At 30.1% G+C, this 17,280-nt stretch overlaps 1 protein-coding gene across 1 annotated transcript; it reads right to left on the bottom strand.

Moving 5' to 3' along the window:
- Positions 1 to 3,768: 3,768 nt before the first annotated feature.
- LOC147072161 (secretory phospholipase A2 receptor-like) lies at positions 3,769 to 16,989 on the bottom strand. The gene is made up of 14 exons (XM_085947653.1): positions 16,833 to 16,989; positions 16,187 to 16,455; positions 13,742 to 13,898; positions 13,177 to 13,428; positions 12,389 to 12,577; positions 11,792 to 12,052; positions 11,007 to 11,189; positions 9,910 to 10,161; positions 9,393 to 9,581; positions 8,870 to 9,130; positions 8,557 to 8,739; positions 8,144 to 8,395; positions 5,685 to 5,861; positions 3,769 to 4,149 (listed from the first exon to the last, which is right to left on the bottom strand). The coding sequence occupies exons 3-14, from the start codon at positions 13,839 to 13,841 to the stop codon at positions 4,124 to 4,126; spliced, it is 2,325 nt and encodes a 774-aa protein (XP_085803779.1). The 5' UTR covers positions 13,842 to 13,898; positions 16,187 to 16,455; positions 16,833 to 16,989; the 3' UTR covers positions 3,769 to 4,123.
- Between the last annotated feature and the right edge of the window lie 291 nt (positions 16,990 to 17,280).

The raw sequence follows: 17,280 nt of genomic DNA, 5'->3' as shown, positions 1-17,280 counted from the left end.
GCGCGTGGTGTCCATATGCTCCAACTAAGGGGCGGATATGGCCGAAGAATTATTATATATTATACATTAGGTATGTGAAATAATATCATATGAATATTGTACTTTTACCAATATTTGTGTGTTTTTTTCATATATTTTATTTAAAGAGCATTTTTTACAATATATTACTAATTATATTTTAATAATAATTACAGTTTGGATTTATTAACCTAGTTCCTGTTAACTAATCACCATTTTAACGATGATAATCTTTTTATGTTAATCATATGAGTGTATATATTTTATTTGGCACCCCGACAAAACCGCCCGAACATTGCCACCGGACATTGCCGCCAAACCTAATCCGCCCGTACAAGTGGTCGTCAATACCGCCCGGAAAAATCCGCTTAGATAAAACCGCCCGCAAAAAATACGAAAAGACATAAAACAAGTGCTTTTTGGCTTTTCGAATTGCGTATGTATTGTGTAATATAATCAGTGTAATTTGAGATTTAATCCGTTGCAGCTGTTAGTAGAGTAATAACTTAAAATAATCAGCTTTTAACACTAAGTACTAAAAACAAGAAAATGTCAATAATACGTATTTAATCCGATGCAGCTGCATAGCTTCTACCTGAGTTCTCCAACGGAATACCTGGAATATCTACGAAATCCCGCGAGAAATGCTGATAACGAGTCATAAAGTCTACTTATATACAAAAATATGGAATGAAAATAATTAATATTATTTTATATCTTTATTTTTATATATCTTTATTCGTATGTTTTTTATTTGTGTATCTAAAATATGATAAATAATGTAAAAATAAAAATTGTCTCATTTCTAAATTGTTTTGGCGGTAATGTTTAGGCGGCTATGTCTGGGCGGTTTTGTCCGGGCAGTTTTGTCAAGATTCCATTTTATTTGTTGATTAAATCTATAATATTGTGGCATTATTTATTTTGAACAATAATGTGCCACACGAACTACATAAAAAACGGTAGATGTTAAATAACAGGTAATTCTTAATACCTAGGTCAAGATCTAAAAAATGTTGTAAAAATTTTAAACAAAATTTTACACTTTCAAAAGCAGATAAAGTCATATTATAAATTAATTACTTTACCGATAAATGAAAGTGATACAAATAAATTAAATGTCAATATTTTTTACGTTTATTGAAATTACGTGGTGAGCGAATAATAATAATGTGCACATTGTTCTAATGTGAAAATAAAATATTGTAGAAAAGGAAACGAACCATTTTTAATGAACACAAAATAAATAATTGAATTGTGGACGTAAGGATTTTGAAATAAACGCCAAAGTTAGCAGGGAATATAGAAGAAAAAATCAGTAAACATGACGTTATCTAATGTACTGTGGAATAGATATTATATTATTTAAGTAACATAGTTATTATAAACAATACATTCCATTTAGTAAGATCTACATATAAGAGAAAATATAGAACAGTTACTTCTAATTATTAGAAATATATTATGTTTATTATAAAACATAAGTTTTGTCCGGAATTCCAAAATACCAGAACGCTGAAATTTTATTAAAGATTTCTTGGCCACAATTAGGATCAACGGGCGTATTTTCAAACTTTTTTTGTGGTTTAATTCCATACATTCTCAAATGTATGGAATTTACTTAATTATATATTTCTTTAATAATCGGTTACCTTGGTAAGAGAACAAGAAAATTATTATCTGAAGACATTATTTGACGTCAAATAATCTCAATTTGAATTCAAAAGTCACCGATAAAATCTATAATTTTACAATCAAGTAATGATGGATAACAATATTCTCGAAATTGCAGGAATCTACAAAATTAAAAAAATAATAATAGCTTTAAGATACTTAGACGGAATTTCTTCCGGAAAGTGGAACATGTTGAAAATTACCCAAATTCCGCTTAGTAGTACCTAAAAATCATCAACAGAGCACTTAAAACATATGGTTATTATTAGTGTACCTACCAGAATGAACAGTATGGATGTAGAGCATGTCAATCATTGGAAACTTACTATATGGTTTTTTTCATAATTTCATTGATTCCATGTGATGTGGTCAATTTTCAATTTGCCTTGCTTTGCTATACATAATCGTACAGGTTAACCTTTAACATGCGCAGATGCAATTTCTTCCACGTGTGCACGATTCAAATAATATAAAATAAGGTCAACTATTGAAGTAACATTTTAAAACAGTTATATTATATCAATTTCAAAATAAGAGGTTTTAGGAAATATCTGGAAATTTCTGAATAAACCATAACTTCATTTTCCTGCCAACTTAGTTATACACCGTTTATAGTCGAGTGAAAAGAGTTAAGCTGTATATTTATATTTCATGTGATAATGTGAACGGGAAACAAAGTGAAACACAGTTACGATCCGAATCGAATGCACTTTAAAGTATACTTATAAAAGTATACTTATAAAAGTATACTTATATAAAGTATACTTATAACTTTAAAGTATACTATAATTTAGTGATTTTAAAAGCAGATAAAGGTAACGCCACAGTGATTATGAATAATAGTACTTATGGTAAATGCATCTTCACATTACCGTTAATAATTCTAAAATGCTCCTTCCAATTTTACGTTAAACCACTATGTATTTTCCTGTGCAACCATGTAGATCGCTCTCTTATTGTAAATACAACTGAGTTTGAGACTGTTTTAAAGTCTATGTTGTAATATTATGCTCGCGTAGTGCAGTGGCGTAGAGAGCATTGCGATGCAACTGGCGGGTGGGCAATCAGTAACGGGAAATTGCATTAGGAAAGTCATATTATAGTTTACGCAACCATGAGAATAGTAAACGACACTTCGTCTTAGCAAATACTCCATACATTGTTTAAAAGCATCCTCCGTTTTGCTTTGTTAAACAAACGCGGAACTATTTTGATCAATTTGAGAAGGTTGTATAGCAGTGGTGAAGTATACGTACTAAGCGATTATTTAGTGCTTAGATTGAAAATAGCTGACGAAAACTCTCTAAAACAAACGATTATTGACTTATGCTTTTACGACATCATTTAATTACGAGAGTTTATTACTAACTAAAAATTGTAATTAGTGGTTGAAAAATAAAATTTATTTGTGTATTTATTTAATTTAGGCAGTGACATCTGCTTGGTTGCATATAAATCTCGAGATTATTCAGGCGTACTTCTTGCTTTCCAAAATTTGTGGGAACGTTCAACTTAATGCGGAATGTCTGGGACTCATGGCTATACTCGGTAAAACTGTACCGTAACGTGTCGTGTCATTACACCTTCATTATATTCAAGCTCGTAGATCACTTCTGTCAGGTGCACACACAGCAAAATGGTTTGGTGTGGAGGGGGGGGGGGTAATTAGCTCCGCCTACTACTTATAGCTTAATTTCAACGGCGGACTCTCACACTTTTCCGGGTACATTCCTTCTACCCAGGCAGTTCGTTTAAAGTTCGATCCCTTGTGTCTGCGTCTGACTTCTGACGTCTGACTGCTTCTATAAAAAATTGGTTCGCCCTCACGCACTAAAATATACCCATACGTAATAATATTCATCAAAGGAAGAATTGAAATGACGATAAAGTGTAAATTTTATTTATTTATATATAAATATATATATATTTATATGTCAATATGCCCCCAATAATGTATAATAAATCTAGGTAGGCTCTTTAAAGATAAATCATATAATAATCTTGATAATAAAAAGCTTTGCTAAGGAAACCTTTTTGAAAGGAAGATATGAATAATGATTGTAATCGAAAAAGCAATGATTGATAAAAAATCATTATTTAATTCACGTAATGTAACCAGGCACCCTCAATGGTATTATTTAATTTAATCCAAATTAAGCTGTATTTATCTGGTATCAAAATAAGTAGCCGTAAGGAAAAGTTCAAACTTTACTAACAAAACAGTCAAAATATTCAACCACTTGCTTGAAACAAAATTGCGACGCACGCAAGGAAGAAAAAAATCTGTTCTGTGGATGGACGACTTTATGAAAAAAATAGTTTTCATTTGGCAATTTTAGACGTTATTCGCAAATTTGGCAGTAGGTTTCTATTAAACCTCGGTGTGTTGCCATGTCCATTTTTTTAACGTTTTCCTTTAGTCGGTTGTAAATCATTGCGCTGGTACAAACCTTTGATCTGAAACATAACATAAGTAAACTATACTTTGGTATTCATACTTTTATAATAAATTTTCAAATTAAAAAGAATAAAATTGGCATTTCGAATTGGTAAAAAAACGGTTATGGTGATGTAAAAGTAAATATGTTTTATTACCTACCTATTATATTGATTTTGGTATTACTTATTTATCAATGTATGATTCAATATTAATTCAATGTAAATTCAAGTCAATGTGAATTCTAATGGATTTAAGATTAATATTCCATTCGAGTCGTTTTTTGCGATCCAGGTTTTGCCTTTCGGCATCTTCATGCACTATGCGCACTCACCAATGGCAAAAATACACGGACAACGAATACACTCAAGTCTAACATATATAGTAAATTAATACAATAAACTAGGTAAAAACTTTATCACCTACTACCTAAGTCAAGGATCAAATATATAAAAAATACTTGAAGTGTTTGTAAAAAACTCTACCTAATAGATAATTTTATACCTAATCACCAAAAAAACATTCAATAGGCATATAAATAGTCAATACTGGAAAAAACCAAAGGCGCTGGGTACCGTATTGGTAATTTATGGAGTTAACTAATGAGAAACGTCAATAATATAAGTACCAACTAATAATAATTAATAACAACAGGTATTAGAAATTTCAGTTTCTTGATAATCTATTTTAATTTTATATGTGCTCCTCTCACCGATAGAACTGTTAGATAAAAGGCAAATAATCTCGGTCTATAGTCTATACACAGTTTTGTGGTTGGTGACTTCAGTCTTGGGTGACTGCTCCCGTGACATACCTATATGAAACAACTAAAGACGGCTCACGTGACCATTAAGTGTCTCTTGATACATCAAATTTAGGCCGGGTGTTGTTAAAGACCGGCATGGTTTAGTTGGTTATGTTGTGTTATAACCATTGATATACTACTAGATGAGGAGTTCCCATACAAGGGTCATTTTAAAAATGTACCACAAAAGAAGATATTACGAACATCGTCTTATAATATTTCCTTGTAGGTATAATGCGTTAAGACCGTTAACATGGATTCCCGAATTTCACCCGTATTGCCCTGACTGTAAAACTGAATTTGCGTTATTGGAATAGTGACCCTAAGGGTTTCTGCAACCCAAAGCTTGCAAGCTACCAAAAATTCATGTCTGAGCGGACAGAGCAAGTCGTCATGCGCTGACTATTAGTTAGAGTAAGATGCAAGCTAGATCAGGCTTACTCATAATTATTTCCAGGTCGTTTTCGAGACAAATATTAAGTGAGCTTATATCGAGTTAAGTCCGCTGATATTAAAACAGTAAGTTTTAACACTGGTCGGGTCGCTGAAAATCGGGCGTCATTTTAAGAAGCATATTATGATTCATCCAGTAGTATATCAATGGTTATAACCATTCATTAGTTCCATTTCGATTAAATTGTTAGCGGCTTTCTGTAGGAACGACTGAGTAGCAAGTAAAAATCTGTAAAGAGTATTGGTGTACGTACATAATCGTGTCGTGGAGAATGATAATTATGAATCAATAATTACCAATAAGACTCCAGTCTGGGAAGCTAGATTCCTTCAGGCAAAAGAACGCGTGTTTCCTCGCACATTCCGCATCCAGTAGAGTTTTGTCAGCCGCGATGAACACACAATGCTCTTTATTTTGCCAATTGTTAGGATCAACCGGTCCCCATTTGTTGTACAGGCTATTAAGAGATTGTCCTAATCGATAATATATATTTTTAATAAAATCGGAAATCAAATAAACTATTATTAATTCGGTATGAAATTGTACTGTCACAACTAGGGATCCCGAGCTATTTTCGATACCCGGATTGATAAACATAATCCCGGGATTTCGGGATTGATTTTTTTATCAATTTTTATGGAAAATAAAATAAAAGCGAAAATAAAACAGAAAAAATACTTTTATTAAAAAATAGCTACATTAGAAATAAACTGAGTTTGAATGAAGTTTGATTTATACCCATGTGTAGGTTGCCGATTCATTTTATTTTTTCACATGAATTATTAAAAATGAGAAAGATTGGGAAAAAACAAAGCTTCGCACTTTTAACAAAGTAATTCTACCATGATATCATCCGTTTTACGGCAGTTTCATATTTGGCTGACTAATTAGATTTATGATGCGGAAAGGCCATAAGTACGCCATGATTATTTGCTTTACTATTTGAAATCTCGCTAATCCATTCATTATGTCTTTACTATCAGAAACAGCAATCTCATATTAAATTTACATTATTATTTATATTACAATAATATTTACTCCATTAAACTTGTGTATTTCCAAGATTGAACGTATACAATATTCACAATAAATGTCTTAAATAGTATACATTATACTAGATTTATTTTTGACCGATTTTATCAATGTTATTTGTAAATATAAAATTTTTATATTAACAATGGAAAAAAATGCCAATCCCGGGACCAGTCCCGGGATCAACGGATTGTCAAATTGTAATCCCGAAATCCCGGGATCAGAATTTTGGCTCGGGATTGGATTCCCTAGTCACAACTTAAAAATGTACGACAATAATGATACTGTCTAATCAACATTATTCGACAAATATAAAAACGAAAATATATTACAAATCTAAATAGTAGGTACATAATTCTGAAAACACTCATGAGAAAATATAGCCAACAGAAAAATCTTTTTTGAAAAAAGTAAGACACTCGGCAGGTATCGAACCTGCGTCTCTTGGGTATCGCGTCTTGTACATTACAACTACGCTACGACTGCCGTGCTTAATTGCGACAAATTTGAACTATTGGCCTTTTTAATACCTGCTCAAAAGTGCTCTCCAAATTGAGTTACGGTAGTGGGTAGGGGATCGATTTTTGTTATCATTTTCTCATGAGTATTTTCAGAATTATGTATGTTCGATAATTAAAATGGTACATTCTTAAAATCTTGTGAATTATTCGTTGAATAAAAGAAATAGTTAATTAAATAGTAGGTGTTGTATGCATATAATAAATAATGGATAAGTAAATAACTAATCCATAAGTTTAATAAACCGAGGGAAATGGCGCAATCTTTTACTTACCATAATATGATACTATCCTGAAGTGCAGTAAATGAGTTAGTAAAAAGGTAGAGCATTATATGTATTTGAAAATATAGGTACTACATTTTTTTATGTCCGATCCTAAGAAGATCATATTATGGCATATCATATCGAGGTTTGTATAAAAAAAAAGATTTTTGATTTTACGAGAAATTGATGTTAGCCATACTCTGACTCCAAAGACACATCGAAAAACAATATGACGTGATTCAGACCCAGGATTCAAACTTTTGACCCACGATATTATAATCCGACGCGTAAACCGCTCGGTCATTGTGGGAGTGAATATTTAAATATTAAGTATGTGAATAAATATTTGTTTTTCGTAAATGGGTTTCCAACGAGTAGAAGTACGTAAAGTGTATTTTACGAGGGATGATCGTCTGCCATTTGCGCAACTCAAAGGGTTCAGGTTCTGAATGAGACACACATTAAAAAAATATTTTATATTACTAAGAGACCGGGGTATACGGGAACAATTCATAAACTTTATTATATCAGCGTATTATTTTTTTTATTCAAAAAATTCTCTTTCTATTTTTAACAATCTTGATGAGTAATGTAAATGTGATTTAAAAAAAAATATTAGTGGCATAAAGTTTATTCATACTCAATGAAATGCAACAGATGAATTATTGAAGACAAAGATTTATTCTATTATAAAGAATCAATCTGTATGTTCCCATATTGAATTGAATTAGTTATTAATTCCAGAAAGGGTATTAATTTCGCTGGGCAGTTTTTTGAGTTGTTTTTTAGTGAATATTAAAAGATGTTTCTATATCAAATGGCATCATTAACTAAAAACCTTGAAATTTTGTGTAGACCCGTATGAAAATTTAGCTACTAGTATATCATAATAATTACCTTCCAATAAAACATAATTTCATATGATTAAAAAAAAAATACCTTCTAATGAAACAAAATTTCCTTCTTGGAATATATCTTGTACGCCAATCCACATATAATCATCCGTACTTTTTTTTCTTGACAGAACCTCTGTGATTTCGACCTCAGATTTTGGTATATAGAGCATGGCTTCTTCACTTAGACATGTGGTTACTGCGCTTTGCCAATTTTGGGCTTCATGACGTTTCAAATATGAGTGAATATTTTGGACAAACTCATAATCATTTCTGAATATTTCATTTCCATCTGACCCTAGAAATAAAATCATTTACTGTAACGGCGAAAGAGGGAAAAGCTTATTCAACAGAAATAATTATGTTAATTTAATTTTTTTATTATATATTATAGACAAAAAACAAGCATCTTAAAGTTTTCATCGTTATCGTGAAATTGAAAGTTTTTAAAATGCTCACCATACACAATATTTTCAGTAGCCACTGTTTCTTTTTCTTTCGTGCACACATGAGGCAATAGTCTCTCACAGGATACATCCATGTATGTTCCATCGGATGCAAGCATAGCACAATTTTCTTTTCCTCCAAGATTATCTGGCTGCCCTGTTTTCCAATTGCTGTAGACTTCAGAAACAAGAGTACCTGAGATAATCCATAATATTGTGATAAAACATTACACTGACATGCAAAAAATTTTGTCTAATTTTATTTTTCAAATTATTTTTAAGTGAAATTTTTTTATTGATAATATTATATAGTCATAAATATGTACCAGAAAATGTTTGAAATTGGCTTTCACTAAACTGGTCATGGATTCCCAGCCACGTTGAGTCATATCTTGTACGAATATTATTGAAATTGAGCACTTCGTCGATTTGGGCTTTTGATGTCGGTACAAATAATTTGGCGCCTTCTCCATTACATGTTAAAAGTGCGGTTATCCAATTACTTCTAGCTGGGAACTCTTTTACGTATAGATTCATATTTTCTACAAACACGTAATCACTTGGGAAATTCGGACAATTATCATTTTCTGAAAAGTTATAATGTATCATATGCCAGTAACCTTATTACATGTGTCTGTATTATTCATGATTTTATAAGATTCATTTACTTATTAACGTTTATGACACAATGCCAAGAGACAAAAAACTCTTTTCATTCACAGAATTTATTTTAACTTTTACACAATTATATACAAAGTAATCCAAATAAACAATTATGAATGAAATAATTCGTCGACAAATAATTAGTTAAAATATTTCTTTAATTATAAAATAGAATGAAAACATTACCAATTATTGTGTAGTTATCATTAGAAGAAGCTGTATTCATTTTTTTCATGCAAAAGAATGCGTGTTTCCTCGCACATTCCGCATCCAGTAGATTTTTGTCAGCTGCGATGAATACACAATGCTCATTATTTCCCCAATTGTTTGGATCAGAAGGTCCCCATATATTATATATGCTGTCAATGGATTGTCCTAATCAAGAAAATATATTTTAAATAACATTATATTAATCGTACACTAACTAATTAATTAACACTATTCTACAAATGTAAAAATGAAAAATTGTTATATACATGCCTATAGATTTTATACGAAATAGTAGTATTAAAAACGGTTTCATAATTTTTTGCATTGTATTTATTTATTATTGAAAAAATAGCTGAACCAACAGACTTTATTCGTAAACGGACCAACTAAAAACGGTTCAACAGTTTTTTTATGAAGTATGGTTTCTAATCATTTAATAAACCCATTCAGATCTGGGATGGGACACATTTTTATATCACTTAGGTATATTTACCTTCCAAAGAAACAAAATTTCCTTCTTGAAATATATCTTGTAAACCAATCCACAGATAGTCATCCGTACTTTTTTTTCGTGATATTACCTCTGTGATCTCGGCCTCAGATTTTGGTATATATAGTATAGCCTCTTCAGATAGACAAGTAGCTACTGCTTCTTGCCAATTTTGTGCATCATGGCGTTTCAAATATGAGTTGATGTTTTGGACAAAATCGTAATCATTTCTGAATATTTCTTTTCCATCTGATCCTGAAAATATCACCATTAACAGTCAATTATCTTAATAGATTTTTGGGTTGTCACCGATGTTTCGGGATCATTGAGATAAGAAAGTGAAAAACGCAGTGATATTCTAATAATGCAGTAATAATTACAGTAACAAATAACCGTAAAAGTCTCAAAACAGCAAATTATTTCATAATGTTGGTTCTCTACTATGCAGACGGTAAAGATAGTCGTATGATTATAATGAAGAAATAGACTATTTAAATTTATACGATCCTCAATGATGATAAATGCGACTACGATGAGATATACTAAAACTAGAATCGTATTCATTTATATCTTATTTATGAATTTAAAATATATCAAAATTATAATGGATTCAAGCTCTGTACTATTCCATTTAAGTCGTTTCTCGCGACCCGGGTTTCGCCTTTCGGCATCTTCAGGCGTAGTGTACACTCACCAAAGGCAATAACACACTGACAACGAATACTCTTAACTCCTTAACCTCATATAGTGAATCAATACAATAAAGTATGTAAAAACTCCATTACCTACCTATCTAGTCGAAGTGTCAGTAAAAAACCTAATTAGTAAAAACCCTATCCTATTAATAACAATACACTGGATAGCGTATTATTATAAAAATCTTCAAACCTAATAATAGGTCATTATTTTTTATAAACAATAAAAATAATATACTCAAGAGGTGTAAATCGTCAATTCTAAGAAAAATAATTAATGGAGTTAACTAATGAAATGACTCTTACATGGTATCTACTTTTATAACATTTTTTTTTAAATAATACCATCAATCCATCAAGTACCTGCGGTCGAAAGTATTAATATTATAACATCAAATTACTTACCATATACAATATTTTGATCGGCAGTCATTTCCTTTTCTCTCGTACAAACATAAGGCAATCGTCTGTTACAGGTTACATCGATGAAAGTTCCATCAGATGCAAGCATAGCACAATTTTCTTTTCCATCGCGATTATTTGGTTGACCTGATCTCCAATTATTGTAGACTTCAGTAATAGGAGTACCTAAGATAATCCATTAGATTACCACACTATCGGATTTAGAAAAAAATAAGAGAAGAGGTAGTTAAGTTTAGTTCGAAAAGATTATTGACGAAAACACAAAAATAGAAGATTTTAAATTATCCATTATGGTATACGATATAAATCAGTGATGTTAAACTATTGTCGCCAAAAATACTGAAATCATCTGAAACCCCGTAGGGAATGTATCTCCAATGGAAAATCACATCGAAACCTAACGAAATTGTACAGTAAGCAAATTTTTTTGTGTAAAAAGTTATGTTTATGATAAACTTGCCAATGATTTTACTTTATAGGTGAAGTGGCTTTAAAGGGGTGTCGTGATTTCTTTATCTATATAAACACACGCAGAACACTGTTACCCATCGATACTATAAGAATATTTTATAAACTGATGGGCCATAGAGAGTTTTGCAAATGGTTTTTCAAAAATAGTATATAGTGAATAAATACAATCTATTTTAAATGTATTACGTTTGGATCTAGCTTTGCATTTTCACACAGTCTTACAGCAAACTTTTTCACGATTTTATTTTAAGATGAATTAATAATAAATTAAATATATTAATACTACTAATGAATACCAGAATATGTTTGAAATTGTCCTTCGGTGAACTGGTCATGGATCCCCAGCCACGTCGATTCATATCTTGAATGAATGTTATTGAAACTGAGGACTGCGTCGACTTGGTCTTTCGATGTCGGTACAAACAATTTGGCTCCTTCTGCGCTACACGTCAATAAAGCGTTTACCCAATTGCTCCTAGATTGGTGTTCTTTTAAATACAGATTCATACTTTCGACAAACACGAAGTCGCTTCGAAATTTGGGATAGCTATAATTTTCTGAAAAATAATAATTTATGATTCGTCCATACGTTTCACTATATATGGCGGCATTAACATATTATTATGAACTATACAATGGACTTGATTTGTTACTATACACAAATATTTTATCATACTATAGGTCAACAAACTATTAAATTATTGATTAGCTATTTTGATTAACAAAGGTAAGCGCTCAAGATGGAAAATACATTTCAAGCCGTGCCAAGGTTTATAATATGTATTTTAATCGTGTACAAGTAGAAATCATTGATCAGTAATTGAATTATAACATTGAAAATATTTTGCTGGTCTTTAGTAACGTAATATAGCTTATTTTTTTTAAATACTCACCAATGCTTGTGAAGTCGTTACTGCAAGGAGCTATGTCAACTTTTTTTATGCAAAAGAATGCGTGCTTCCTCGCACACTCTGCATCCAATAGAGTTTTGTCACCCGCAATGAACACGCAATGCTCAATATTTCCCCAATTGTTTGGATCAGACGGTCCCCATTTATTGTATAGTCGATTAATAGTTGTTCCTAACAAAAAAAATGACACTAGGTATCTATAATATATAATAATAGTAATCATTTAAATATTCAATTTTATTCGATAAACGCTAAAAAAAGTATGTTATATCTATATATAGACTTTCTATTCAATAAATGTTATCTATGAAAAGTATTTCATAATGTCATAATTCACGCATTAAATTTGTGGAAAACAATTAGAAGAAAGCAATGTAAAAATATATTATCTTTATAAAGAAAAACTCAACCAGAGATGTAGGGAGTACAGCGAAGGAAATCGATGTATATACCATACATGACGTGTACAATAGGCTATTGGATAAAAAATTAAATACCTTGAAAAAGATTTTTTAAGTCATGAAATGAAGGAGTTACGCACATACGAGAATGGAAAAATCATTCATCCAGCCCAAAATAAGCACCAAACATATTATGCCCATTGTTAATGGACAGATCTCTAGAGCTAATACATTTTTTGAGTAGGTATGCGATAATCATATTTCAAAATTTGAAAAGATTTATAAATTTTGCAGTTATTTTTTAATTTCGTAAATTTATACTAAAAATTAAAAAAAATATATAAAAAAAATAGTAAAACAATAATTGACCTTCCAATGAAACAAAATTCCCTTCTTTGAATATATCGTGAACACCAATCCACAAATATGTATCGGCAATTTTTTTCCTTGATAATACTTCAGTAATTTCAATCTCAGATTTAGGTATGTAGAGTGTGGTATCTTCAGCTAAGCAAGTGGCCACTGCATCTTGCCAATTTTGGGCATTGTGATACTTTAGATATGACTTGATACTATTGACAAATACATAATCGTTTCTAAATATTATCTTTCCATCGCACCCTGAAAATATTATTTAAGCCAATACAAATATTAATTAGTTTCATTTGATAAGCAATTAATAATAAAGAATGGGCATTTATTTATTCAGTTGACCTAATAAATTGGTTGGTAGCCGCTAATTATTAACACTTATGTTCCGTGTCACTCACGGACTGTCATAGAAAACGATACAGTAAAAATACGAATATGTATATTGTATGAAATAATAGTTATGTATTTATTTTAAATCAATATTACGAATTAGTTTCAAAAATACACTACAACAAAATATGCGTAATAAAGCTTTTTCTAATTTTCATTTCAAATTACATACCATAGATAATATTTTCACATATTGGTTTGTCTTGTTCTTTTGAACAAACGTACGGTAAAAGTCTGCTACAGGTAACGTCACTGAAAGTTCCATCTGACATTAGTGTAACACAGTTTTAGTACCTACAAAAATACCCACACTCAAATGTATGTAACAGCTATAGTAATTAATTGTAATAATATATTAATTTTTGGTTATCAAAACGATAACTGGATATAATCTTTGACTTTTAAGTATCATAATAGCCATGCTTATTTTTTATACTATCCTCTTTGAAGCTTATATCGAACAAAACAAGAAGAATATAAAGATTACATAATTTCGAAAAATTTCAGAAACACACCCTTTTTTAAATCATAGAAAAAAGTTCAATCGAGTGGGACTTAAATTCGTATCTTTCAAGTCATATGAATTATTTTGCATCAATCAGACTAATCACATCTGGCCAAACTCTGACTTTGCGCCAATGTGCTCTACTGTCTAAGTTATGTGCGTCCTATCCTGCATCAAGTGAATTCAAGTTTGAGTGCCGCTGGGCGATGTATTTTTTTCAAAAAGATTTTTTCTAGTAGTTATATATTATGTTTTCAAATTATGTATGTTCAATCAAATAATGTTACATACTTAAATCTTGTGAATTATTCATTGAATAAAAAAAATATATTAATAAATGTTGTGCATATTCAGTATTAATCAATTAGATAGGTATATTATGTGTAATACATTTTAATTTTACGCATACTATTATATTATATTATCACATGCTATTTATTTTATATCTCTTATATTTATTTAACCTATGGGTCAATATAAACATACATGTTTTAACTAAATTTTACACAAAACGACAAATGTGAATAAATTGTTATTCAAAATATTTAAATATGCTGTCAAAGGGTTCACAAAAGGTTAGCTATGACTTTAATGAATTATATATACTACTTCAATAATACCGATAGTTAACCTCCTATAAAATATGGAAATGCCATCCGATAGACAGTCAATAAATTTTAATCTTAGCCATGCAGTGTTTTTGAATAATTCAGTAGGTATCGCAAAAGACTACAGCCCAATTAAAAAGTATAAAAGGTAAAAGTCTGCTACCTTAAAATGTGTGACCTTTAGATTCGAGATTAAAAAAATAGAGGTGATCGTGTAAATTAAAATATTCAGCCTTTATTGTGCGTGACATAAACTATTCGATGAAACATACTTAAGTATTAACAGATATAATAACTTATGTCTAATTGTTTATATTTGATAAATTTATTAAAATACAAAGTGACTTTTTCATCAGAGAAATTTGAACCTTTAATTCTTCAATGTATCCCTTGTAAACCAAAAAATACTGCAATATTAATTGTAAATTTTACAAAGCTAATAACCACAATCCTACTGTAATTCTATAGTTAAACAAACAAACATAAAAAACACAAACTCAAAAAGTCATAATAAAATAATCTACAAATTACACATCCTTTGCAAAATAAATATTTTTACCATACTTATACATATTATTATGTACAATGTTGATTTTATGATAATCAGTGCATGCGATTTCTCTGTTCAACGTATTTCTATCTTATAGAAAGAAAATCATTTTGAAAAACTTTAGAAAAATTAAATAAAATCCAGAAAAATATGTTTAGCCGAGTGGGACTCGAACTCACGTCTTTTACTTTCCGGATGAATGCTTTGACCTCTAAACTATCGATCTATTTATGGTTCACGCGAATAATTGTTTCTTATGTTTAAACAGAACTGACATACCTAATTCAAATCCCGCTAATCAGGAGGCAATACAGACATCTGGGTGCTAGCCACGTATTTATTATTGGCGTTCTTGTACTTATGTATTCAGTATTTACGTAAGTATATATTTCATCAAAACCTAAACTCTGTGGAGTGTAGGTAACTCAGTATGTCTCTGTTAATTGAGACATATCTTGAACGTGATTTTTTGTTGCGTTTTAGATTTAACATATTAATATAAAACTGAAGGTGTGAATGTCAAAAAATGTAGGCATACATTTGTTTATATATTATTTTTTTGTCGTCTTTTATGACCAATTGGATTTTTTTTAAATTGGGAATATTAGAAAAATAATGTCATTATGCTACATGGTAGGTACATATAAATATATTTCTGTACTGTTATTTATTTTATTTTTTAATTATTATTATATTTTAATTAATTATATTGTAGATTTTTACACGAATTTATAAAGGTATTCTGTATATTATGAATTATATTTCTTGATTTAAATAGTTTTCTTATCCTCGTAAGATTATATCTAGTTGTAGGTATTATGCCCCAGTGTATTTTTTTATGAGGGTTTTCGTGAAATATATTTACCAAATAAATCAAGTGATCAGTGTATATAATTAAGCACTTATCACAAATTGACCAAAGACCGCAGAATTATTCAAGTAAAAATTTATCACATACATACCAGAGCATGTTTGAAATTTTCCTTCAGTGAACTGGTCATGGATTCCCAACCACGTCGATTCATGTCGTGTATTTATATTATTGAAGTTGAGGACTGCATCGACCTGGGCTTTGGACGTTGGTACAAATAATTTAGATCCCTCTGCTTCGCATGTCAACACGGCATCCACCCAGTTACGTGCACCCTTATGCTCTTTTAAATACAAATTAACATTTTCCATAAACATGTAATCACTTCGAAATCTGGGTCGATTGCGAGATGCTGAAATATAAGTCAACAATGGTATTGTTTAAAATCAGCGTAGATTTTATATTTTTGATCCAATTCGAATACTTACTTTTTCCACACTAATTAATTAACATACCATGCTATATAAAATATTATGGGGGTCGTTATACAAACAATAATGCATATAATAGAGTTACCATTGCATTACTTCACAATACTTATAAGATGAACCAAGAAACTCATTTTATTTCAATATAGTATGAATCTTTAAAATTGTTGTATATAATAATATAATATGTGCTTATTCAAACGAATGTATTAGGTTCAAAAAGAATCTATTTTATAATTAGTATTATTTTTTTAAATAATAAATTAATCTGAAATATATAATTATACTACAATGCACATACTTTCAATTCGTACAGCTGTTGATACACTTACCACACACCACGCAAATATTAAAATAACTTTTAAATTCATCGTATATTAGTGATACGCTGTTCTTTTAACAACTAAATCTGAAACTTCTATTTTGAGTGCTGTCGTCTCAAAGTTCATGTTTTGAGTGGTATATTGTTTTGTAGATAAACGTCACAGTAAAATCGTAGTGTTGACACTCGTAAAAAATCAAATACTCATTAAATAAATTATGATTTTTAGTTGTATATAAAATAATAACATTTTTAAAATAATCAGTAATTTATGAACATGACTTAAAAATCCACCCAATATGTTATACCTAACTTAATAAATATGGTGGGTTCCAAAGATGTCGAATAAAATTTTGTTTTTTTTTTGTTTCTAAGGAATTTACTATGACTATAAACGCTGCTATAAGTTTTATATATTTTTGATAAA

This window comes from Rhyacophila brunnea, unplaced genomic scaffold (genome assembly GCF_057557595.1).
Source record: "Rhyacophila brunnea isolate RB1 unplaced genomic scaffold, BYU_Rbru_1.0 scaffold_2, whole genome shotgun sequence".
NCBI lineage: Eukaryota > Metazoa > Arthropoda > Insecta > Trichoptera > Rhyacophilidae > Rhyacophila > Rhyacophila brunnea.
The sequence above is the reverse complement of the archived record's forward strand: the minus strand, read 5'-3'. Positions and strand labels throughout refer to the sequence as shown.

Bases quoted from the DNA above. Each gene is read 5' to 3' on its own strand.
- LOC147072161 (XM_085947653.1), bottom strand. From the start codon at position 13,841: ATGTCAGATGGAACTTTCAGTGACGTTACCTGTAGCAGACTTTTACCG. The intron at 9,582-9,909 runs GTAAATATACCT...TTTCTTGATTAG, and splicing joins AAATTTTGTTTCTTTGGAAG to GACAATCCATTGACAGCATA. The intron at 5,862-8,143 runs GTATTTTTTTTT...ATTATCGATTAG, and splicing joins AAATTTTGTTTCATTAGAAG to GACAATCTCTTAATAGCCTG.